The sequence below is a fragment of the Hemitrygon akajei genome, chromosome 3 (genome assembly GCF_048418815.1).
Source record: "Hemitrygon akajei chromosome 3, sHemAka1.3, whole genome shotgun sequence".
Lineage (NCBI taxonomy): Eukaryota > Metazoa > Chordata > Chondrichthyes > Myliobatiformes > Dasyatidae > Hemitrygon > Hemitrygon akajei.
The window spans coordinates 171,501,067-171,524,601 of NC_133126.1; the positions used below are offsets into that span (position 1 = coordinate 171,501,067).

The 23,535-nt window shown below is 40.3% G+C and overlaps 1 protein-coding gene across 2 annotated transcripts in view; it reads right to left on the reverse strand.

Annotated features, from left to right (window-relative positions):
- Positions 1-22,039, reverse strand: part of LOC140725625 (transferrin receptor protein 1-like) — a 56,779-nt gene extending 34,740 nt beyond the window's left edge. Inside the window, exons 1-6 of one of the 2 annotated variants that reach the window (XM_073041333.1) lie at positions 21,955-22,039; positions 13,041-13,098; positions 12,013-12,229; positions 5,997-6,231; positions 3,326-3,469; positions 1,417-1,528 (exon numbers count right to left, since the gene is read on the reverse strand). In XM_073041333.1, coding sequence (XP_072897434.1) covers positions 1,417-1,528; positions 3,326-3,469; positions 5,997-6,231; positions 12,013-12,229; positions 13,041-13,073 — 741 coding nt within the window. In that variant the 5' untranslated portion in view covers positions 13,074-13,098; positions 21,955-22,039. Of the gene's footprint in view, positions 1-1,416; positions 1,529-3,325; positions 3,470-5,996; positions 6,232-12,012; positions 12,230-13,040; positions 13,099-21,589; positions 21,860-21,954 lie in introns of those variants that run through there. The other variant, XM_073041334.1, reaches the window with a different exon arrangement.
- Between the last annotated feature and the right edge of the window lie 1,496 nt (positions 22,040-23,535).

A 23,535-nucleotide genomic window follows, 5' to 3' on the forward strand; every position in this document is an offset into this window, starting at 1 on the left:
TGTTGTTTTGAACATATACATACCACAGTGACACAGAGCAAGTGAAAATAACAGTGAATTCCAGTTAATCAGGACACATTGGGACTAGTACATTTTGGGCCAATAAAGTGGCTTCTCGAATTAGCTGAAGTTTCAGGAGAATAGTTAAAAAGGTATAAAAAAGACCAGCTACAATTTGAAAAATGAATTATGTATATAATTGAAATACAGAATAAATACTACCAACATGTACTATAAAACTATGTATTAATTCCTTCTAGAAGAATTCATCCGAAGTACTCTGCTGTGTCTTTTGGACTGTGTGCAAAGTCCAGACAGACATCTCATGCAGATAATGGATTGCCTTCATACAATACTTTTGACAACGGCATCCCCCAAATCCTCACTTTCATTGAGTCATTCAAGATGATTGTCGATACCTTCAAATTCTTTATAGTTCCTAACTTGCTGTAGTAGTGCAATCGTTTCATTTGCACTCCCAGCCACTTATGGCATCTCCAAGCCTGAATGCTTGACACCACAGTGAGCAAAACGGTTCTGAATTGTCTTTCTGTTTATTTATCCCAATTATCAGTGACAAAAATCAAAGATATATGAACACAGACACATACAACTGTTGACTCCAAGCACGCTGTAACGTCTAACAGCCACGAAAGTGCATGCGACTGACACCAGTTAGAAACTGTTCACAAGTCTCCTACCCAATTAGGCAGCACAGTATCCCAAATAAATTATGGGAATCCAGCTATTTTCTCAATATAGTTGGCCCAAATAACTGAAGTCCACTGTAGTAGTTAATTATCTCTTAAACTAAGGAGCAGAAAATTGAGTGCTCTTAGTACTATCTACTTGAGGTCAACCAATAGAACTTATTTAATACAATTCATATTTCAGTTCAGATTAGATATTTAATTCTTTTGGAGTTGAGTTGGAATGCATGGAAGTACGAACATCGAAAGCAAGATTGACTCTGATAAAGTGGAAAAGTGATTCACCAGTAACTAAGTCCACTGACATTTTTCCTGCAGAATTTAGCAAAAAGGACAGAACTACCACTTCTCCTTCATTGGTCAAATCTGATATTCTTTTCTAATTATTACATTAACCAGATACATAGACCCAGGAAAACAAAAAACAAGTATGACAGAACAGCAACCCACATTGCCAGACTTTACTAAGTTTTAATTCCCAAGTAAAAGTGGAAATGTGATATGGTGTTTTATAGATTTACAGCAGCAAGGGACATTAGTTTGCAGAAGAAAATATGCAATACCTTACTTATGATATTTTGAAAAGTTAAGAACTGCTACCAAATTGGTTAGTCTACCCACAGATCAATAAAAGTCTCAAAAAAAGGTCAAGTTATTGGAATACATTTAAATTAACCACCAAGATTTGAAAAAGTTTGACTCTCACCGTGAATGTACCATTTGCACTGTATGGACAATATACGTCTGAATTTTTCACATTTAAAACTAATTCTTCTGGTTTTGCACCACCATCAATCCATATTTTATTTGGAGATTTGCTAGAGAGAAATTAAAAAATTATTAGCCAAAATTCATTTTTGTTTAGAGTAGTAGTCAATTACTATAATTCAGACCAGAATAAAATCATGGGATCAAGTATCAGATTTCAGCACTGAGGTTAAACTATAGATATAGTAAGCCATAGTAAGATGTCAACCATGCTGGCCATCCAAAATTATGCCTTTTATGCATTCAAATTCAATTTCAGTTCAGCACAAGTGGACATTAACTAAATTGAAAGTGCCATTGTTTGGGCGTCCTATTTCATAGTGAAGTCACTCACCTACCTAATGGAGCTTTGCCTTAGAAGTTATTATTCAGCAATACTTTTGCAGACATAACAGATACATACAGTTGCACAGCACAGAAAAAGACCCTTCAGCCGAAGCCATCCAATTCTGGGAAACATTTGCACTTATACAAGCACTTGTTTCAATGGAACTCAGATTTTAAGAATTTCAACAAATTACTCCAAACTTGGGAAGTTTTGTGGCAATTTATCCAATGGCTCTGACACAAAACTTCTAGCAGAACACAGGAATATTTATCTAAAACTGAAGAACAGACTTAATGATCCCATTTTATTGAACAGTTTTTAATTTTAAAGAACAATTTAGTTATACCTGTAAATTTCATTTCTGATATGTGAATATCAGTGCCTTTCCAATGTTTAGATAGCTTGACTGCCAGCTCAACCAAGGTGCAGTTTAACCGGCTGTCAAAGATTTTAATGATATTTATCAATGGGAGCTTTTTGAATCTGCGGGCCTCAGAAGTATCCATTTTCTTTAGAATGTCCAGAAGACATTTAAAAGGTTCTCTGGATATGCAGAGAATAGAGGGATATGAGCCATGTGCAAAAAGGATTAGGTGTAATTAGGTTAATTAGTTCAGCAAAACATCCTGGGTCAATCTGCCTGCTCCTGTACTGCTCTATGATTCCTGCTGAGGTATTTATTTATGCCCGTGTTTAACAAATAAACGACTGTTAACTCGCTGAAAAATTTAGGTCCACTGAAGTCAAATAGTGACCAAAGATTCAATCTTCTTATCTGTGTTCAAATTATCAAATTGTAAAATTAAACTATTGAGCCTAAATTCAAAGCTAGACCAGAGGTAAGGAAGGCAAATGAAATGTTAGATTCATTTCAAGAGGACTCAAATATAAAAGGATGTAATACTGAGGCTTTAAAAAGCATTGATTAGACCACAGTTGGGAGTATTCTAAGCAGTTCTGGGCCCCTAATTCAAGAAAAGATGTGGTGGCATTAAAGGATCATGAGAATGATTCCAGGAATGAAAGGGTTAAGATGTCAGAAGCGTTTGATTGCTCTGGGCTTGTACTCACTGGAAGAATGAGGGAGCATCTCACTGAAACCTATCGAACATTGAAATGTCAGGATAGAGCGGATGTGGAGAAGATACTTCCTATAGTGGGGGCGCTTAAATCCAGAGGGCACAGCCTCAGAATAGAGGGATGTCCATTTAGAAGAGATATGAGGAGGAATTTCTTAAGCCAGAGGGTGGTGAATCTGTTAATCTAGTGAATTCATTGACACTTAAACAGCTGTCGAGGCCAAGTCTTTGGATATATTTAAAGCAGAGGTTGATACATTGATTAGTCAGGGCATTAAAGGTTACGGGGAGAAGGCAGGAGAACGATGCTGAAGATAATAAATCAGACATGATGCAAGGGCAGAGCAGACTTGATAGGCCATAAGGCCTGATTCTGTTCTTATGTCTCATGTCCTTTGGTCTAAATGAAGTTTTCAATGTCATCTTTCCATAGCACTTACCTATTCACCTGTAGTGTTACATAGTGAGTGTCAGTCCAGATATTATCCTCATCAAGCATTTTCGAGAACTCTTCTTTGACATAACGGGTGTTAATCAGATCACCACTGGAACCAGTCTGATGATCACCAGTTTCAGAAATGTGCCTGCAAACAACAGATGCCATAGTCAACAATTTGCATTTACATGAATTTACATCAATAGGAAAATAAAACATGATCGTTTTCAGTCAATGGAACAGCACGGGAGGTGGGTCTGGAGTTCCGCCGGGTCCTAAAGTCCACTACACTGAGACAGGTTAAATAAGGGACTTGAGCATCCGCAGGGGGTCCCCCGGAACCAAACCCCCACGGATAAGGAGGGCCGACAATATGTGTGTAAATTGTAAATGGCCTCATTTGGCTTATTATTCAAAAGGCTTGACAATGAGGGGGGGTGGGGGCTGTTTAAAAGGATGGCAGCAATAGTAAGACCTGGTAAATGTAGTCAAACAACTACTTCCATGTACATTTCCAAGTGAAATGACGAGAGTTCAGAGCCAATCTGATCCCATAAAGGTGAATAAGGACAGCAAGTCCAAAAAAATCATGTACATCAAGAGTTCGATCAAGAAATAAATGGAAGCACGTCCTAGATGAAGGGGACTAAAAATGGAGGAGGCCCTTCAGATATATAAAGAGTCAGTGCTTAAAATATTAAAAGGGGAGCCATGAAATATCACTGACAGCTAAGATTAAGGAAGAAAAATCACAATTTTTAAAATATATGTACATCAAGAGTGAAAGAGTAAATGGAAAAATATGGGACCCATTAGAACTAGGAGAACAATGTCATGAAAGAATAGGACCTATCAAGTGTGACAGTGGGAAAGTGTGTATGGAACCAGAGGAAATAGCAGAGGTACTTAATGAATACTTTACTTCAGTATTCACTATGGAAAAGGATCTTGGTGATTGCAGCGGAAAGCTTGAGCATGTAGATATTAAGAAAAAGGATGTGCTGGAGCTTTTGGAAAGCATCAAGTTGGATAAGCCGCTGGGACCGGATGAGATGTACCCCAAGCTACTGTGGGAGGCGAGGGAGGAGACTGCTGAGCCTCTGGCGATCATCTTTGCATCATCAATGGGGACGGGAGGATTTCCGGAGGATTGGAGGGTTACGGATGTTGTTCCCTTATTCAAGAAAGGGAGTCAAGATAGTTCAATCCAGATAAGTGTGAAGTGGTTCACTTTGGTAGGACAAATATGATGGCAGAAATATAGTATTAATGGTAAGACTCTTGGCACTGTGGAGGATCAGAGTCCGAGTCCACAGGGTGCTCAAAGAAGCTGCGCGGATTGACTCTCTGGCTAAGAAGGTATACAGTGTATTGGCCTTCATCAATCGTGGAACTGAATTTAGGAGCCGAGAGGTAATGTTGCAGCTATATAGGACCCTGATCAGACCCACTTGGAGTACTGTGCTCAGTTCTGGTTGCCTCACTACAGGAAGGATGTGGAAACCATAGAAAGGGTGCAGAGGAGAATTACAAGGATGTTGCTTGGATCGGGGAGCATGCCTTATGAAAACAGGTTGAGTGAACTCGGCCTTTTCTCCTTGGAGTGACGGAGGATGAGAGGTGACCTGATAGAGATGTACAAGATAATGAGAGGCATTGATTGTGTGGATGGTCAGAGGCTTTTTCCCAGGGCTGAAATGGTTGCCACAAGAGGGCACAGTTTTAAGGTGCTTGAGAGTAGCTACAGAGGAGATATCAGGGGTAAGTTTTTTCTTTTACGCAGAGAGTGGTGAATGCATGTAATGGGCTGGCGGCAACAATGGGGTATTTTAAAAGACTTTTAGGTATGTAGATGGAGCTTAAATAGAGGGCTATGGGTAACGCTAGTAATTTAAGGTAAGGACATGTTCTGCACAACTTTGTGGGCTGAAGGGCCTGTATTGTGCTGTAGGTTTTCTATGTTTCTATGAATTCATTTCATTTGTATTCACCAACAGAAAAGCATTGTAGCTGAAGATTAAAGTTATAACAGTGAAATTTTAGAGCATGTTGATTAAAAAAAATATTAGAGAGGGGTCTGATATGAAGTGTACAAAGCTGAGACGCACTGATAAGGCAAATAATGATGAAGGCGTCTAAAATCAGAGGACAGTTTTAAAGTAAGTAATAAGAGATCTTGCGAGAATCAGAGGAAGAAATCTTTTCACCTTTGCAGTGACCACAATCTGGAATGCTCTGCTTTAAGATAGTGGTAGTGGCAGATACTTGCACAACTCTTAAGATACATTTGATGAGGACTTGAATCACCAATACAATGGTAGGTTACCAATGAAGTAGAGGTAAATAGAATTTGTATAGAAAGGTACTTGGTTGGTAGGACCACGACGGGCCAAAAGGGTTTGGTTCTATGCTATGGGACTCTGTGACTCCATTGCCTATGACTTTTAAGTGTGGTGTAAAAAAAAATGTCAGGACCAGGACGCAACTACTGTCCATTCCCAATAGCCTTCTAAGGAAAAAGCAGCCTTCTCAGTGACTGCAGACCGTTAGGAGTCCTGCAAGTTAGAAAAGATCTGAACTCTCATATTATTGCTTATTCTGAAAGCTGGGAAATATCTATGCATTCAAGCCAAGCTCAAGTAATTAAACTTTATGATAACAAAATAGCTGCTAACCGAATAATAGCCTTCAAATTAGAGCTGACAAATTTTTCTTGAAACAATTCCTTAAGATCAGAGAACTGGTGTACTGAAGCCTCTTCATTGTCCTCATTATAACCATTGGTATCGTTGTAATTTAAAAATGGTTCTTCAGATTGTACCGTTGTACCACCTGGTGTACTTGGTGTACCTGGTGTACCTGGTGTTCCTGGCGTTTGACCTCGAAATGCTAGATAACCAACTAGAAATCCTGAGAAGCAGAATAATACATTTATTATGTACAAGTGGAATTGCATATTAAACAGAACTCATAACATTCCATTTTTCAGAAGAAAAGATATTTACTGTGATGCTCTCCATTCAAATGTGCATTTGTTTTACAGTTTTACTGATGACTACTCAGCATTCATGGCATTATTGTAATGTTATAAGTCAATATAGTAATAGCACAAGTTCATTCTAAACACTTTTTTGGGTGTATGATCAAAGTCTAATCTCATTGTCATATCTCCTTTTGCGTCAATAAGCATTTCAGTTAAAGGGCACAAACAATTTCTGTCCATCACTTATGCAGCAAGACTACAAAACACAAGTATTAAACAAAAGTGATCTCATAATCAATAGCTCTGCAAACCTATCACACAGAGTTCAAAGTTGTTAACACTAAAAACCCCATTCTCACAAATGGCAGATACCAGGAAAGCTTAAGGAATGGGAAGGTCTGAAATTCTGTAGCTGAAGATTGGAGGTGCTTAAAGGGCATAGAATTAGAATCAATTACTGATTTGATAAAAATAAAAATAGACCCTTCAGCTCACCTTGTCCAAGTTGTCCACTGTATCCACCTCCACTAATGCCACTGCTACAGTAATTCCATTTATCTGTATTAGGTCCATAGCTTTCAATGTCTTCATAATTCTAGCACTTGTCTAAAAGCTTCTTAAAATATTGTGTGTTCCAGTGAATGGAGGGTAATTTTCAGTTTTCAAAATTTTCTCCGTTCTATCTTAAATGCATGAATTCATATAAAGATATAACTAGCAAAAATTTGGAGAAGGAAGCCTGAGAATCGGAGCAGGAGAGTGGCGGGAGCCATTTTGATTTTTTTCTTTCTCTCATCGGAGTTAAGAGAGGCGGGACTGCGCAGGCGTGTGACGTCGGGCAGTGAAGTGCAGAAGATTTAAAAGGAACACAGCCTTATACAGTGGGCAGCATCGTTCTGCGGGCAGTGGAGTGAGCCGGGAGCAGAGTGAAAGCTTAAGGGCTTTGGCTTAACAGGCTTAGGCTGAAATGTGCGAGGCAAGGTAGGTTTAGTTTTCAATTTTTCCTGTTATTTGAGGAAAGGGGGAATTATGAGTGTGAGGGCAGCTTGTTGTTCTCGGTGTCGGATGTGGGAGGTCCTGGAGTCTCCTAGCCTCCCGGACGTCCACATCTGTGCCAGGTGCGCCGAGCTGCAGCTCCTAAGGGACTGTGTTAGGGAACTGGAGCTGCAGCTCAATGACCTTCATCTGGTCAGGGAGAGTGAGGAGTTGATAGCGAGGAGTTACAGGCAGGTGGTCACACCGGGGCCACGGGAGGCAGACAGGTGGGTCACGGTTAGGAGAGGGAAGGGGAAGAGTCAGGTACTAGAGAGTACCCCAGTGCACTCCTGTTTGAGTACTGTTGGGGGGGGGGGGGGGAATGACACAGCCTACCTGGGGGAAGCAACAGTGGCCATGCCTCCGGCACAGTGTCCGGCCCTGTAGCTCAGAAGGTAGGGCAAGGAAGAGTTAGGGGGTCAGACAGGCGATTCTATGGATGCAGTCAGGAGACCCGGATGGTAGTTTGCCTCCCTGGTGCCAGGGTCTGGGATGTTTCTGATCGTGTCCAAGATATCCTGAAGTGGGAGGGTGAGGAGCCAGAGGTTGTGGTACATATATGCACCAATGACATAGATAGGAAAAGGGAAGAGGTCCTGAAAGAAGAATATAGGGATTTAGGAAGGGATTTGAGAATAAGGACCGCAAAGGTAGTAATCTCGAGATTATTGCCTGTGCCATTCAACAGTGAGAGTAGAAGTGGAATGAGGTGGAGGATAAATGCGTGGCTGAGGGATTGGAGCAGGGGGCCGGGTTTCAAGTTTATGAATCATTGGGATCTCTTTTGGGGCAGGTGTGACCTGTACAAAAAGGAGGGGTTACACTTGAATCCTAGGGGGACCAATATCTTGGCGGGGAGATTTGTGAAGGCTACTGGGGAGACTTTAAACTAGAATGGTTGGGAGGTGGGAATCAAATTCAAGAGATTAGGAGAGAGGAGGTTAGTTCACAAATAGAGAAAGCTAGTAGACAGTGTGTGAGGGAGGATAGGCAGGTGACAATAGAAGGGGAGTGCTCAGACCGAAGATATAGGGGAAAAGGACGAAAAAGATAATAAAGTTGTTTTCACCGTTAGGGATAAACGGAGAGTAAGAGGTGGAGAGTTTCTTAAGTGCATCTATTTTAATGCTAGGAGCATTGTAAGAGAGGCGGATGAACTTAGAGCATGGATTGATACCTGGAAATATGATGTTGTAGCTTTTAGCGAAATATGATTGCAGGAGGGGTGTGGTTGGCAACTAAATATTCCTGGATTTCGTTGCTTCAGGTGTGATAGAATTGGAGGGGCAAGAGAGGGGAGGTGTTGCGTTGCTTGTCAGAGAAAATATTACAGCGGTGCTTTGGCAGGATAGATTAGAGGGCTCATCTAGGGAGACTATTTGGGTGGAACTGGGGAATGGGAAAGGTGCAGTAACACTTATAGGGGTGTATTATAGACCACCTAATGGGGAGTGAGAATTGGAGGAACAAATTTGTAATGAGATAGCAGATATTTGTAGCAAGCACAAGGCTGTGATTATGGGAGATTTTAATTTTCCATACAGAGACTGGGAAGCCCATTCTGTAAAAGGGCTGGATGGTTTGGAGTTGGTAAAATGTGTGCAGGATAGTTTTTTGCAACAATACATAGAGGTACCAACTAGAGAAGGGGCAGTGTTGGATCTCCTGTTAGGGAATGAGATAGGTCAGGTGACAGAGGTATGTGTTGGGGAGCACTTAGGGTCCAGTGATCACAATGCCATTAGTTTCAATATAATTATGGAGAAAGATAGGACTGGACCCAGGGTTGAGATTTTTGATTGGAGAAAGGCTAACTTTGAGGAGATGCGCAAGGATTTAGAAGGAGTGGATTGGGACAATTTGTTTTATGGGAAAGATGTAATAGAGAAATGGCAGTCATTTAAAGGTGAAATTTTGAGGGTACAGAATCTTTATGTTCCTGTTAGGTTGAAAGGAAAGGTTAAAAGTTTGATAGAGCCATGGTTTTCAAGGGATATTGGAAACTTGGTTCGGAAAAAGAGAGAGCCACAATAAATAAAGGCAGAATGGAGCAAAATGAGGTGCCCACGGAATATAAAGAATGTAAAAAGAGCCTTAAGAAAGAAATTAGAAAAGCTAAAAGATATGAGGTTGCTTAGGCAAGTAAGGTAAAAATAAATCCAAAGGGTTTCTACAGTTATATTAATAGCAAAAGGATAGTGAGGGATAAAATTGGTCTCTTAGAGAATCAGAGTGGACAGCTATGTGTGGAGCCGAAAGAGATGGGGGAGATTTTGAACAATTTCTTTTCTTCGGTATTCACTGAGAAGAAGGATATTGAATTGTGTAAGGTAAGGGAAACAAGTAGAGTAGTTATGGAAACTATGATGATTAAAGAAGAGGAAGTACTAGCCCTTTTAAAGAATATCAAAGTGGATAAGTCTCCAGGTCCTGACAGGATATTCCCTAGGACCTTGAGGGAGGTTAGTGTAGAAATAGCAGGGGCCCTGACAGAAATATTTCAAATGTCATTAAAAACGGGGATGGTGCCGGAGGATTGGCATATTGCTCATGTGGTTCCATTGTTTAAAAGGGGTTCTAAGAGTAAACCTGGCAATTATCAGTCTAAGTTTGTCGTCAGTGGTGGGTAAATTAATGGAAAGTATTCTTAGAGATGGTATATATAATTATCTGGATAGACAAGGTCTGATTAGGAATAGTCAACATGGATTTGCGCATGGAAGGTCATGTTTGAGAAATTTTATTGAATTTTTTGAAGAAGTTACTAGGAAGGTTGACGAGGGTAAAGCAGTGGATGTTGTCTATATGGACTTCAGTAAGGCCTTTGACAAGGTTCCACATGGAAGGTTAGTTAGGAAGGTTCAATCGTTAGGTATTAATATTGAAGTAGAAATTGGATTCAACAGTGGCTGGACGGGAGATGCCAGAGAGTAGTGATGGGTAACTGTCAGGTTGGAGGCTGGTGACTAGTGATGTGCCTCAGGGATCTGTACTGGGTCCAGTGTTGTTTGTCATATACATTAATGATCTGGATGATGGGGTGGTAAATTGGATTAGTAAGTATGCAGATGATACTAAGATAGGTAGAGTTGTGGAAAATGAAGTGGGTTTTCAAAGCTTGCAGGGAGATTTAGGCCAGTTAGAAGAGTGGGTTGAAAGATGGCAGGTGGAGTTTAATGCTGATAAGTGTGAGGTGCTACATTTTGGTAGGACTAATCAAAATAGGACATACATGGTAAATGGTAGGGCATTGAGGAATGCAGTAGAACACAGTGATCTAGGAATAATGGTGCATAGTTTCCTGAAGGTGGAATCTCATGTGGATAAGGTGGTGAAGAAAGCTTTTGGTATGCTGGCCTTTATAAATCAGAGCACTGAGTATAGGAATTGGGATGTAATGTTAAAATTGTACAAGGCATTGGTGAGGCCAAATTTGGGAGTACTGTGTACAGTTCTGGTCACCAAATTATAGGAAAGATGTCAACAAAATAGACAGAGTACAGAGGAGATTTACTAGAATGTTACCTGGGTTTCAGCACCTAGGTTACAGAGAAAGGTTGAACAAGTTAGGTCTTTATTCTTTGGAGTGCAGAAGGTTGAGGGGGGGACGGACTTGATAGAAGTATTTAAAATTATGAGGGGGATAGATAGAGTTGGTGTGGATATGCTTTTTCCATTGAGAGTAGGGGAGATTCAAACAAGAGGACATGAGTTGAGAGTTAAGGAGCAAAAGTTTAGGGGTAACACGAGGGGGAACTTCTTTACTCAGAGAGTGGTAGCTGTGTGGAATGAGCTTCCAGTAGAAGTGGTAGAGGCAGGTTCGATTTTGTCATTTAAGAAAAATTGGATCGGTATATGGACAGGAAAAGAATGGAGGGTTATGGGCTGAGTGCAGGTAGGTGGGACTAGGTGAGAGTAAGCGTTCGGCACTGACTAGATGGGCCGAGATGGCCTGCTTCCGTGCTGTAATTGTTTTATGGTTATATGGTTATAAAACAGATGAAGGGAACTTGTTGATGTGGTGTAGATGGACTTCCAAATGGCATTTGACAAGGTGCTACATAATAGACTGAAAACAGAAGTGCAATATTTGTAGTATTGGATGAAGTGTATTAGTTGGGCTTGAAAATTGGTTCACAGAGGATAGAATAGAAATAAATGAGTCTATTTCTGCTTGTTAGGATGTAATTAGTGAACTATGCCAGGGATCAATTATTGGATCACAGTTATCTACTATTTATGTTGATGACTGAGACAAGAGGGCAGGATACATGGCATCAAAATTTATTGACAACATGAAAAATAGAAGGAAAGGCAAGCTGTGATGAAGTAATACAAACTTTGCAATAAATAGATAGCCATACAGCAAGGAAATGGTACCTTTGGCCCATCTTGTCCACAATGCTATCAAACCCTATTGGCACTATTTCTATTCTACTCCCCTCAAGCCCCCATCTACCATTTACCAACATACCAAAAGGGCAATTTTGTGTCAATTAACCTAGCAACCCACATCTTTCATTGAAATTTAAAACAAAAGTACACGATGTATCAGTAATTGTGAATTCCTAACAGCAAATTAAAAATCAGACTTTAATAACAAAAGTTACAAAACATACACAGTTTGGAAGGGAAGAGGAAAACAAGTATCACATAGAAAAGTCCGTTCTTACCTATTGTAACAAAGAAAAGAACAAACACCAAATTTTTCATGATTCCTTTATATCTGTTCTGAGGTTTCTGAATGTGAGTCTGCATGCCATCAGGCATTCCGTCTCCCATTTCCTCATCATTTTCAGTGTCCGCTGCTTTCATTTCAACCCTGCTCAAATCTCCATCTGCTTGACGTGTTAGACTAAAACGAGTATATGATCGTAACTCGCCTCCAAACTAAAAGCAAATTAAAAGGTTAATGTCATCAATGTAACAAATTGAAAATAAATTTAAATCATGTAACTAATAAAGAACAGGTCAAAAAGTCTGGAATACACTTCCATTCACTGTTTGATTCAATTCTCTACATTTTCACTTTCCCAACCTGATGCCCATTTCTCTCACATTCCCTTCTGTATCCAAAGATCTCCTCATCTTCAACCTTATTTATACTCGGTATCTTAGCATTTCCAGTTAGTTGATGTCAACACTCTCAAATCTTCACAACTTTCCAAGTAAGGAAGCTTGTTCCAGTACTAAGTGCTCATCCCTTAACCTGAGATTTTGCTGCATAGTTCTCAATTCTAAAGCCATGGAAAAATGCCCTCAGTATCTCATTTTTTAAAACATCTGCACACAAGTGCAATCTTTACTTTTCTTCTTTGGGTACTTTCTTTACAGCATCATCCTCAAAAATTTAAAAACTTGTGCGCGTGCAAAATTTACAAATTAAAACCGGTTAGTTCAATTGTAACGTAGTGAAAGAAAAAAAAACACTTAATAGCCAAAATAAAATAACATGAAGCGGAGAGCACAATTCAAACAAGATCTTGCAACTTCATAATTCTTTTGCCGCATTTTTATCCTAGGACATCAGATCAAATGGCATGACCCACGATAATAAACTGGTGATATAATCCAATCAGCAACATTATATCTATTCTCCTTTCCAATCGCATATTTGTTGCCAAAATTGTAATCAATTGCCAACCTTCAACAGTACAAGACTAACTGCATCACCATACTAGGCACCAAAATAATTACTTACAAAATTTGAAATGGCTGTTCTAATATTATCCATTCAGATTATCTTCAGAAATTGTTACCTGAAAGAAAAATGAAAGTTACCCCAAATAAATGACAGTAGTCCGAGATCCAATACCTTCTAAAAGTTCAAAGTAAATTTATTATCAAAGTACATGCATGTCACCACATACAGCCCCGAGGTTCAGTAACAGTTACTAACCGTCAACCATCAGGCTCTTGAACTCATTCAATTTCTGGTGTTCCCAGAACTGACTGGCTCGCTTTAAGGATTCTTTATTCTAATATTTTATACTCGTTATTTATTGTTACTTGAATTTGCAGTTTGTTGTCCATTGATCCTGTTTACAGTTACTGATCAGTAAATTTGCTAAGTATGCTCACAGAAGAATAATCTCAGGGTTGTATGTGGTGACATGTATGTACTCTGATAATAGATTTCACCTTGAACTTAGACTTGTTTTCTTGCAGGCATACTCAGTAAGTTCAATAACCATAATAGAATCAATGGAAGACCACATACAACAGAGCGTACAACCAGTGTGCAAGAGACAAACTGTGCAAATACAAAAGATAAAAAAAAGCAATAAACATTGAGAACGAGTCCTTGAAAGTGAGCCTGGAGGTTGTGGGAACCTCAAAGTTTGTGGATGACACAAAGATGGATGGAGTGGTAGGTAATGCAGGAGGAGGAATGTGATTTCAACAGGACTTGAGGCAAATTGGAAGAATCGGCAAAAAAGTGGCAGATGGAATACAGTGTTGGGAAATATATGGCAACACAGTTTGGTAAAAGGAACAGTAGTGTGGACTATTATCTAAATGGAGAGAAGTTTCAAACATCAGAGGTGCAAGACTCCCAGAAGGCTAAATTACAGGTCGAATCTGTGGTACGGAAGGCAAATGCAATGTTGGTTTTCATTTCAAGGGGAATAGAAAATAACGGCAAGGGGAGCCTTTATAAGACATTATTCAGGCCACACTTGGAGTATTGTCAACAGTTTTGGACTCCATTATCTCAGAAAGGATGTGTTGTCATTGGAGAGTCCAGAGGAGGTTCATGAGGATGATTCCGGGAATGAAGGGGTCAACACATGAGTAGCATTTGACAGCTTTGGACCTCTACTCACTGGAATTTAGAAGAATGTGGGGAAGGTGGGGGGAGATCTCAATGAAACCTACCAAATGTTGAAAGGACTAGATAGGGTGAATTTGGAGAGGATGTTTCCCATGGTGGGAGTATCCAGGACTAGGGGGCACAGCCACAAAATTGAGGGGCGATCTTTTAGAACAGAGGTAAGGAGGAATTTTTTTAGCTAGTGAGTAGTGAATCTGTGGAATGCTCTGCCAGTCTGCAGTGAAGGCCAAATCCATGGATATATTTTAAGTAAAAGTTGATTGTTTCCTGATTGGCCGGGACATCAAAGGAGATTTATGCCGGTTAGAAGAATGGGCTGAACGTTGGCAGATGGAGTTTAATGCTGAGAAGTGTGAGGTTCTACATTTTGGCAGGAATAATCCAAATAGAACATACAGGGTAAATGGTAGGGCATTGAGGAATGCAGTGGAACAGAGAGATCTAGGAATAACAGTGCATAGTTCCCTGAAGGTGGAGTCTCATGTAGATAGGGTGGTGAAGAAGGCTTTTGGAACGCTGGCCTTTATAAATCAGAGCATTGAGTACAGAAGTTGGGATGTAATGTTAAAATTGTACAAGGCATTGCTAAGGCCAAATTTGGAATATTGTGTACAGTTCTGGTCACCGAATTATAGGAAAGATATCAATAAATTAGAGAGAGTGCAGAGACGATTTACTAGGATGTTACCTGGGTTTCAGCACTTAAGTTACAGAGAAAGGTTGAACAAGTTAGGTCTCTATTCATTGGAGCGTAGAAGGTTGAGGGGGGATTTGATCGAGGTATTTAAAATGTTGAGAGGGATAGATAGAGTTGACGTGAATAGGCTGTTTCCATTGAGAGTAGGGGAGATTCAAACGAGAGGACATGATTTGAGAGTTGGGGGCAAAAGTTTAAGGGAAACACGAGGGGGTATATCTTTACTCAGAGAGTGATAGCTGTGTGGAATGAGCTTCCTGTAGAAGTAGTAGAGGCCAGTTCAGTTGTGTCATTTAAGGTAAAATTGGATAGGTATATGGACAGGAAAGGAGTGGAGGGTTATGGGCTGAGTGCGGGTAGGTGGGACTAGGTGAGATTAAGAGTTCAGCACGGACTAGGAGGGCCGGAATGGCCTGTTTCCGTGCTGTGATTGTTATATGGATACGGCGAGAAGGCAGGTGTATGGGGTTGAGTGGGACCCGGGATCAGCCATGATGAAATGTCAAAACAGACTTGATGGCCTGAATAGCCTAATTCTGCTCCTATGTCTAATGGGCTCTTTATCTCATGTTCTAATGTTTTATCCAATGTATTTAGTTATATGAATCATTGTTCCTTTCCATGCCTTGTGGCATATTGGGCAACAACCTTGTACTTTTAGCACTTATCTGCTTTTTACGAGACCATGTTGCTAGTTCAATACTCAACCCGGCACGGATGGAAAGTGTACAAGGATCCAGCCGTACTTGAACTCGAGACCACTCGTCTCGAAGTCCGGTGCAGATGCCACTATTCCACTGACCAGCTTATACGAATCATATTGAAATCCAAATTAGAACCAAAAGATTTGAAACAAAAATCGTAAATTTGTAAGACAGGCAAAGGTGTCAAAAAGGAGAAATCCAAGTGATTCAGCAGATTTCCTTTAAAGAAAATTACAATGCCAGGTTGCGCAGTAATGGGTGTGTGTGTGTGTGTGTTTGACACTTCTATATTTAGCTCCATAGAGTAAAACATACTATGCATGCTACAAGGCAAAGCCCTTCCCCATGCAGAATTCCGTGAAACAGCCCTACCTCTTTAAACAAATACAGCTTTTGATATTATCAGATACTTACTGAGTATACTTTAAAAAGAGTACAAGCAGGACATTCATGTAAAAGGATGGGAACTACTAATATAGCACTTTTAGCAGCATCAAATAGGAGCAAATCTTTAGGCCAAGGTGCTCACCGTTCTCAGCTAATTGCAAAGGGATCCGATTACTAATTGAAGGACAGACTTAAAAGGCAGCTCATACAAAATCAATTGGCAAGCAGCTGAGTGACAATCTTGTGCCTCAAGTTCTAACATATCTCATGCATTGGGATACAAGTCAAATTTCAAATTTTAAAATAATGTGCTTTAAAAAAATGTTCTTGATGCATTAGCAGCAGTTAAATCCAATCCTGGTATCCAGTACTTGGCTCACTGTCTTCCCTGAAAAGCTATACAGACAATTTATGTAATAATTTCCCCTTAAATATTCAGAATTCTGCACAACTACAGCCTTTGATCTCAGATGCAATATTACAAATAGTCAAGGATACGGCTTAAACAAATTATGGATTATATTTAGGATCTGATAATGTTTTAGTTTCTGAACTAATATCAAATTACTGAACTACAAATTGTCCTTTACATTAGGCTAACAAAAATGAAAGAGTAGTTCTACAATGGCAAAGGCAAAATCTGTACTTTCTTTGCAGTAGCAATTTTCAATAACTAGCCTGCAAGGTGTGAAATCACATTGGTCTTTTTGTAGTCTGTTATTTTAAGGAAATGGGCAAAAAGGTGATTCGCCATCCCAGGGTCAGAGCTTGGAACATTTGTAGAACTTTCACAAATCCTCACACTAATGAAACAGTCTTTGTTTGCAGTAGGAAATATGTTCAGACAACATATATCAATCACCTATTTCACCCAACTTGTGCCAAAATACACTGGTACTTCCAACCAAACAGCACTACAGGACCATTTTCAGCACTGTAGACTGCTACAGTTCAAAGTATCAAGGGCAGTGAGGAATAAGGACATGTCCCATTTCACATGTAGGAATGTAGTGTACAAAAGCTGGTGAAATAGAAAAAGACAATGTGAATTCAACACAAAAATCATTGATTACCCTCTTTAAGAAGAATATGTTACATAGGCCATCTTATTTTCAAAGATCTACTAAATGACATCACGGACTGAAATTGTTAGCTGATAGACCAAAGGAATGACAAATGAAAAATCTGACAAGTTTCTAAATAAAACAAACCACATTTCTAAACCTGGCAGCTATTTCTAAAGAATTGAATAGCCTTGAAGTAATTTACTGTGCACTTATCAAGAAGTATAGAATTTTTTAAATAATCAAGTACAGGCAGTCACCAGGTTACGAACATCCAACTTACGGACAACTCGTACTTACGAACGGACTGCCATAAAGCCTATTATATTAAAAATTTGAGTTAAGTACAATGGTCCGTAATAACGAACGCACGCACTACTTTGTGACGCTCATGAAAACTTCGTGCAGCTTCAGCAGTTCATCAACTCGAGGAAGGAGAATGCTGTCCGCCTTTTTAAGTCGGATCACGTTGCTGTTAACACTGTGTTGAGTGTGTAATTTTGTATTTGGCTTAAATTTTAAAGTGCTGGTGATACATCAAAGAAAAGGAAAATGATCACGATTGAAAATAAAGTGGAAGTAATAAAGCGATCGGAAAGAGGTGAAATGCCATCGGTCATTGGAAAAGCATTAGGCTACAGTCGGTCAACGATCGGGACAATTTTAAAGGATAAAGTGATGATAGCTTTTGAGGAAGACTGGGACCTAAAAACTCCAGAACCAAAAAAGTTTTTGACGAAAGAGTTAGCTGAAGCCTTTCATCTCATTGAAGCAGGGATGGCAAAGTTAGAGGAGCAAGATCCTAATACAGAGAGGTTCACCAAAGTTTACCGTACAGTTACCGAGGGCATCAGCTGCTACAAGGCCACTTATGACGAGAAAAAAGCTCTGCATAGACAGGTAAAATATATACCATATACTAAGACAAACATTTGACTAACTGATGCTACATAAGAACAGGTATGTACCTGTTCCGACTTACCTACAAATTCGATTTAAAGACAGACTTAGGAACGGATCTCGTTTGTAACCCGGAGACTGCCCGTACTAAAAAAAATTTCAAAAGTCAAGCCCCTAATTTCTTCTGGCAGGCAGTGACTAGTGAGGTACTGCAAGACTCAGTGCTGGGACCCCAGTTGTTTACAATATATATTAATGATTTAGATGAGGGAATTAAATGCAGCATCTCCAAGTTTGCGGATGACACGAAGCTGGGCGGCGGTGTTAGCTGTGAGGAGGATGCAGGGTGACTTGGATAGGTTAGGTGAGTGGGCAAATTCATGGCAGATGCAATTTAATGTGGATAAATGTGAGGTTATCCACTTTGGTTGCAAGAACAGGAAAACAGATTATTATCTGAACGGCGGCCGTTTAGGAAAAGGGGAGATGCAATGAGACCTGGGTGTCATTGTACACCAGTCATTGAAGGAGGGCATGCAGGTACAGCAGGCGGTGAAAAAGGCAAATGGTATGTTGGCATTCATAGCAAAAGGATTTGATTACAGGAGCAGGGAGGTTCTACTGCAGTTGTACAAGGCCTTGGTGTGTGCAGTTTTGGTCCCCTAATCTGAGAAAAGGCATTCTCGCCATAGAGGGAGTACAGAGAAGGTTCACCAGATTGATTCCTGGGATGGCAGGACTTTCATATGAAGAAAGACTGGATTGACTAGGCTTATACTCACTGGAATTTAGAAGATTGAGGGGGGATCTTATTGAAGCATTTAAAATTCTAAGGGGATTGGACAGGCTAGATGCAGGAAGATTGTTTCCGATGTTGGGGAAGTCCAGAACGAGGGGTCACAGTTTAAGGATAAAGGGGAAGCCTTTTAGGACCCAGATGAGGAAAAACTTCTTCACACAGAGAGTAGCGAATCTGTGGAATTCTCTGCCACAGGAAACAGTTGAGGCCGGTTCATTGGTTATATTTAAGAGGAAGTTAGATATGGCCCTTGTGGCTAAAGGGATCAGGGGGTATGGACAGAAAGCCTGTACAGGGTTCTGAGTTGGATGATCAGCCATGATCATACTGAATGGCGGTGCAGGCTCGAAGGGCCGAATGGTCTACTCCTGCACCTATTTTCTATGTTTCTCTTTTTAAAATCTCTTTTCTGCATGTGAAATTAAAATTCTAAACTAAAAACATTTCCTTAGTTAGAACTTACATAATTTGTTTATTGAGATTCCAAATACCCATAGAGGACCTTGCACGTTTCTACTACCTGCACAAAACAGCAAAAGGAGCAAACTGACAGGGCAAGTAAGTCTTACTTAAAGAAAGGTGCTATTGAATGGTTACAGGAATTTTTGGACCAAAAATGTTCTGAAATTGCTTAAGGTGGCTGCAAAATTGAATACACCACAGAAATTGCCAATAATCTGCTACTTCAATATTGCAAGATTCAATGGAACCTAGAGGAAAAAAATCATAGAACTTAGACAAGATTTTAGATTAACATGCAACAAATAACGGCACTGCCTACACTAAAGCAAGGGGGCACTCACCTGGTCTTAAGTTTTGTTGTAGACTTGAATGTAATCTTCTGTAACTCATAACATGAACTAAATCAAAGCAACACTGCACGATAGATACAACCATTGGTAGTATTTACAGGAGGTGCTGCCTGAAGAAGGCGACATCTATCTAGACATTCACAATATCTGTATCATGCCACCTATTGGCAGCTATCATTGGACAGGAGGTAGAGAAGCCTGAAATCCCACACTACCAGGTTTGACAGAAGCTAAACCCTAATCACTACAATTTAGCAAGAGCATGACCATTAATCACCTTGCAAGTGCACTTTTTTAAAATATTAAAACTACTTATCAGTATAAACCATGTACAATTTGTTTTTCTTGTGAATTCTGCTTATATAATGCTATGTACCTGTGATGCTGCTGCAAGTAATCTTTTTTACTGCACTTAGGCATTTGGAGTTGGTGTAGGATGTTCCTCCAAGTTGATGAGGCATTATGATACGTTTAGAGTACATCAAAACAACCCATAGTTAAAGGCCACAGTGAAGTTATGTATAGTACTGACTAGTTGCTATATACGTACTTTAAAGAGTATGTCACTTGGCTCTCTGAGCTTTTGCCATTATTCAACAAAATTATGGCCGATCAAATACCACTTTTCTCTCATGTCCTTATAATATCAAAAAAAATCTATATCTCTGTTTTAAATGCAATCAATAACTTAACCTGCATAACCCCCAGTTTGGAGGATCTCAAGTGTTTTACAAGTGCAGAAATTTCTCGTTTTTTCTGTTCAAAATGGCAAGCTTCCTTTTCCAAGATTGACATCTTATTCCACACTCTTAGCCATGGGATAGATCCTCTGCATATCTATTCCATTGAGTGCAGTAATTATTTTCCATGCTTCAATGAGATCATCTTTCATTCTTTCAAACTGGGTGGGGGGGGGGAGAAGAAAGAGTCTAGTTTGCGAAAAAGCTGCAATCTCGGATAATCTGATAAATCTTCACTGCATTCCTTCTATATCTGCAAATTAATCTTCAAATTACACCATTTTGTTGACCTGCATACAAAAAAATTACAAAACCGAGGCAGAAAAAATTTGAGGTGGGATTGCTTCACCGATTGGAATGCTTGTAAACAAAAGGTACTTAAACTATCCAGATTTGGCGGGGGGGGGGGGGGGGGGAAGAAACTCAAAGACCAAATTAAATACTTATAATTTTCCATATAGATGTACCCAAACTATTTTGAAGTCGGAATCTAAAAAAATAATTAGAATGCCTCTAAATGTCATTCCATATAATTACAGTCCAAGTCTTTAACCATCGGACTCGGTCAAATCAACCAGGTATTAAAGTCAATCACTAAAAACTAGGCGCACTGCTCACGAAAAGGTATTTAAGCAATTGTCGCTGTCGTACACCAGGCTTGAGGGATTTTTTAAATATAAGAACCTTGATTTAACCATAATTGAAGCTTGAAATTGAAGACGAGATATTAACCCGCATGTTGTTCACTGCAATAATAAAGCCCTCGACTTTAAAACAGACTGAAAAACTAGAGATTCCCCACCATTAGCGGAAAAATACAATTTCGGATTAAAGTTGTTTCTTTCTTTAGCACGCAGTTACACTGCAAAGGTCAAAGTAGTGAATCAGAGTTAAACATGATAAAATGTGCAAAAGATTTCCAACACTGGCTAAAAATTATACAGTTAAATGAAGCGTACACAGAAATAATTTACAGAGCATTTTTGGTACAATCGATGTAATTTTAAGTGCTTTACAGTACGATGAATTGCGAACATAAAAAGAATACAAGTCTCAAAATTTACCTACTTTAAAAAGGTACGGATATCAATTTAAAAAAGCGATTTTGGGATTTGTTTCTGCTCTGGCCATTAATCAAATAAATCAGTGGTAGCAACGTAGGTGATGGAAATCTTAAGAGCTGGAAGATGATCGATCTAATTCATACATCTTGCACCTGCAGCTGCGCCATCGCCGCGTTAATATCACAACATATTACGATACGCTGTACCATATTTTAAAAATTAAAAAGCTAATATCTCATTCATCTAACCTTGAACGGTTAAAGCTAAAAGGAACAATATGCACCGTCAGGAAATGGTCAGGTAAGGTACTTGCTGAGGATTTTCAACCCCTAATGGTAACCAGCGACTAGGTGTGAAAAAGAGAAGGGGTGGGAGGTCTTGTCCTGATGCGCCTACTACGGCTGTAACTGCCCGACTCCCCACTCTCTTGTCACTGCGGCACCGACCAGCACATGGTGCCCCAAGCCGAGGCCCACAACCCGGCCCGCCATTTAGTCCAAAGCCCGGCTCTCCCGTCAGACTCAGGCCGGTCCCAACGCAGCCCCCCACACACACGCTCCTGCCACTCCCCGGGAGCTGCGGCGACTCGGAGATTCAGAAGCCAGCTCCTTACCGTCCGTAGGTCTCTCCAGCTCCTCGAAGGACTCGACCTTCAGCAACCCCGCGCGGTCTGAAAGGAAGTGGCGGATGTGACGTCGCCGAGCCAATGGTCGACCTCGTCTAACTTTACGCTAACCCGCGTTATTCTTCCCACGTCCCCATCGACTCCCTCAGATTCAACTCCATTTCTTACATACGAGGGGGAGTCAGGTAAACCCCCTCCCTCCAACCGTCACGCTTTGGCGATAAGGGAGACAACCGAGGCATTTGGTGGAACCCCCCCCCCCCATGTTCACAAGGGGAATGTGCAAATTCTATACAGATAGTCAGTCCCGGAGGTCCACACCAAATTGGGTGGCTGGAGCTGAGGTAGGGGTTCTACCACCGAAATGGTATTGAAAACTTGGAGGACATTTATTGGGAACACGCAAAGGTTTAAGTGGCAGATCACCCTCCAAAAACTCCCCACCTGCCACTTCTGTCAGCACCTCTTTCTTTCCCCATCTGTGGAAGAGTCGGCAGTTCCCTCTGTGGCCTCATCAATCATCTCAGAACTGGGGTGTCAGCAAGACAACCTTGATCAGGAAGGATTACTTTAAAAGGATATACTAAAGCTACAGTGGAAGTCTCACAATAAATGGCACACTCACCTCTGACAGATCTCACAGTGGGATGCTTCAGTTCATGACTGCAATGGTAGAAGTAATCACTACATCATCCTCTTGAAGATGAAACTTTTTCACACCCACTGCATCAGAGTCAGAGTAAATCTGGAAGTTGAAAATGACATCCAAACAACCATAGAACTTTACAGCACAGAAACAGGCCCTTCTTGGCTGTGCCAAACCATTTTTCTGCCTAGTCCCACTGATCTGCACCTGGACCATATCCCTCCATACCCCTCTCATCCATGTACCTGTCCAAGTTTTTCTTAAATGCTAAAAGTGAGCCTGCATTTACCACTTCATCTGGCAGCTCATTCCACACTCTCACCATTCTCTGTGTGAAGAAGCCCCCCCCTAATATTCCCTTTAAACTTTTCCCCCTTCACCCTTAACCCATGTCCTCTGTTTTTTTTTCTCCCCTAGCCTCAGTGGGAAAAGCCTGCTTGCATTCACTCTATCTATACCCATCATAATTTTATATACCTCTATCAAATCTCCCCTCATTCTTCTACGCTCCAGGAAATAATGTCCTAACCTATTCAACCTTTCTCTGTAACATCCTCGTAAACTTTCTCTGCATTCTTTCAAACTTATTAATATCTTTCCTGTAATTAGGTGACCAAAACCGCTCACAATTCTCCAAATTCAGCCTCACTTATACCTCACCATAACATTCCAACTCTTATACTCAGTACTTTGATTTATAAAGGCCAATGTACCAAAAGCTCTCTATACGACCCTATCTACCTGTGACACCACTTTTAAGGAATTATGTATCTGTATTCCCAGATCCCTCTGTTCTACTGCACTCCTCAGTGTCCTACCATTTACCTTGCATGTTCTACCTTGGTTTGTCCTTCCAAAGTGCAGTACCTCACACTTGACTGCATTAAACTCCATCTGCCATTTGTCAGCCTATTTTTCCAGCT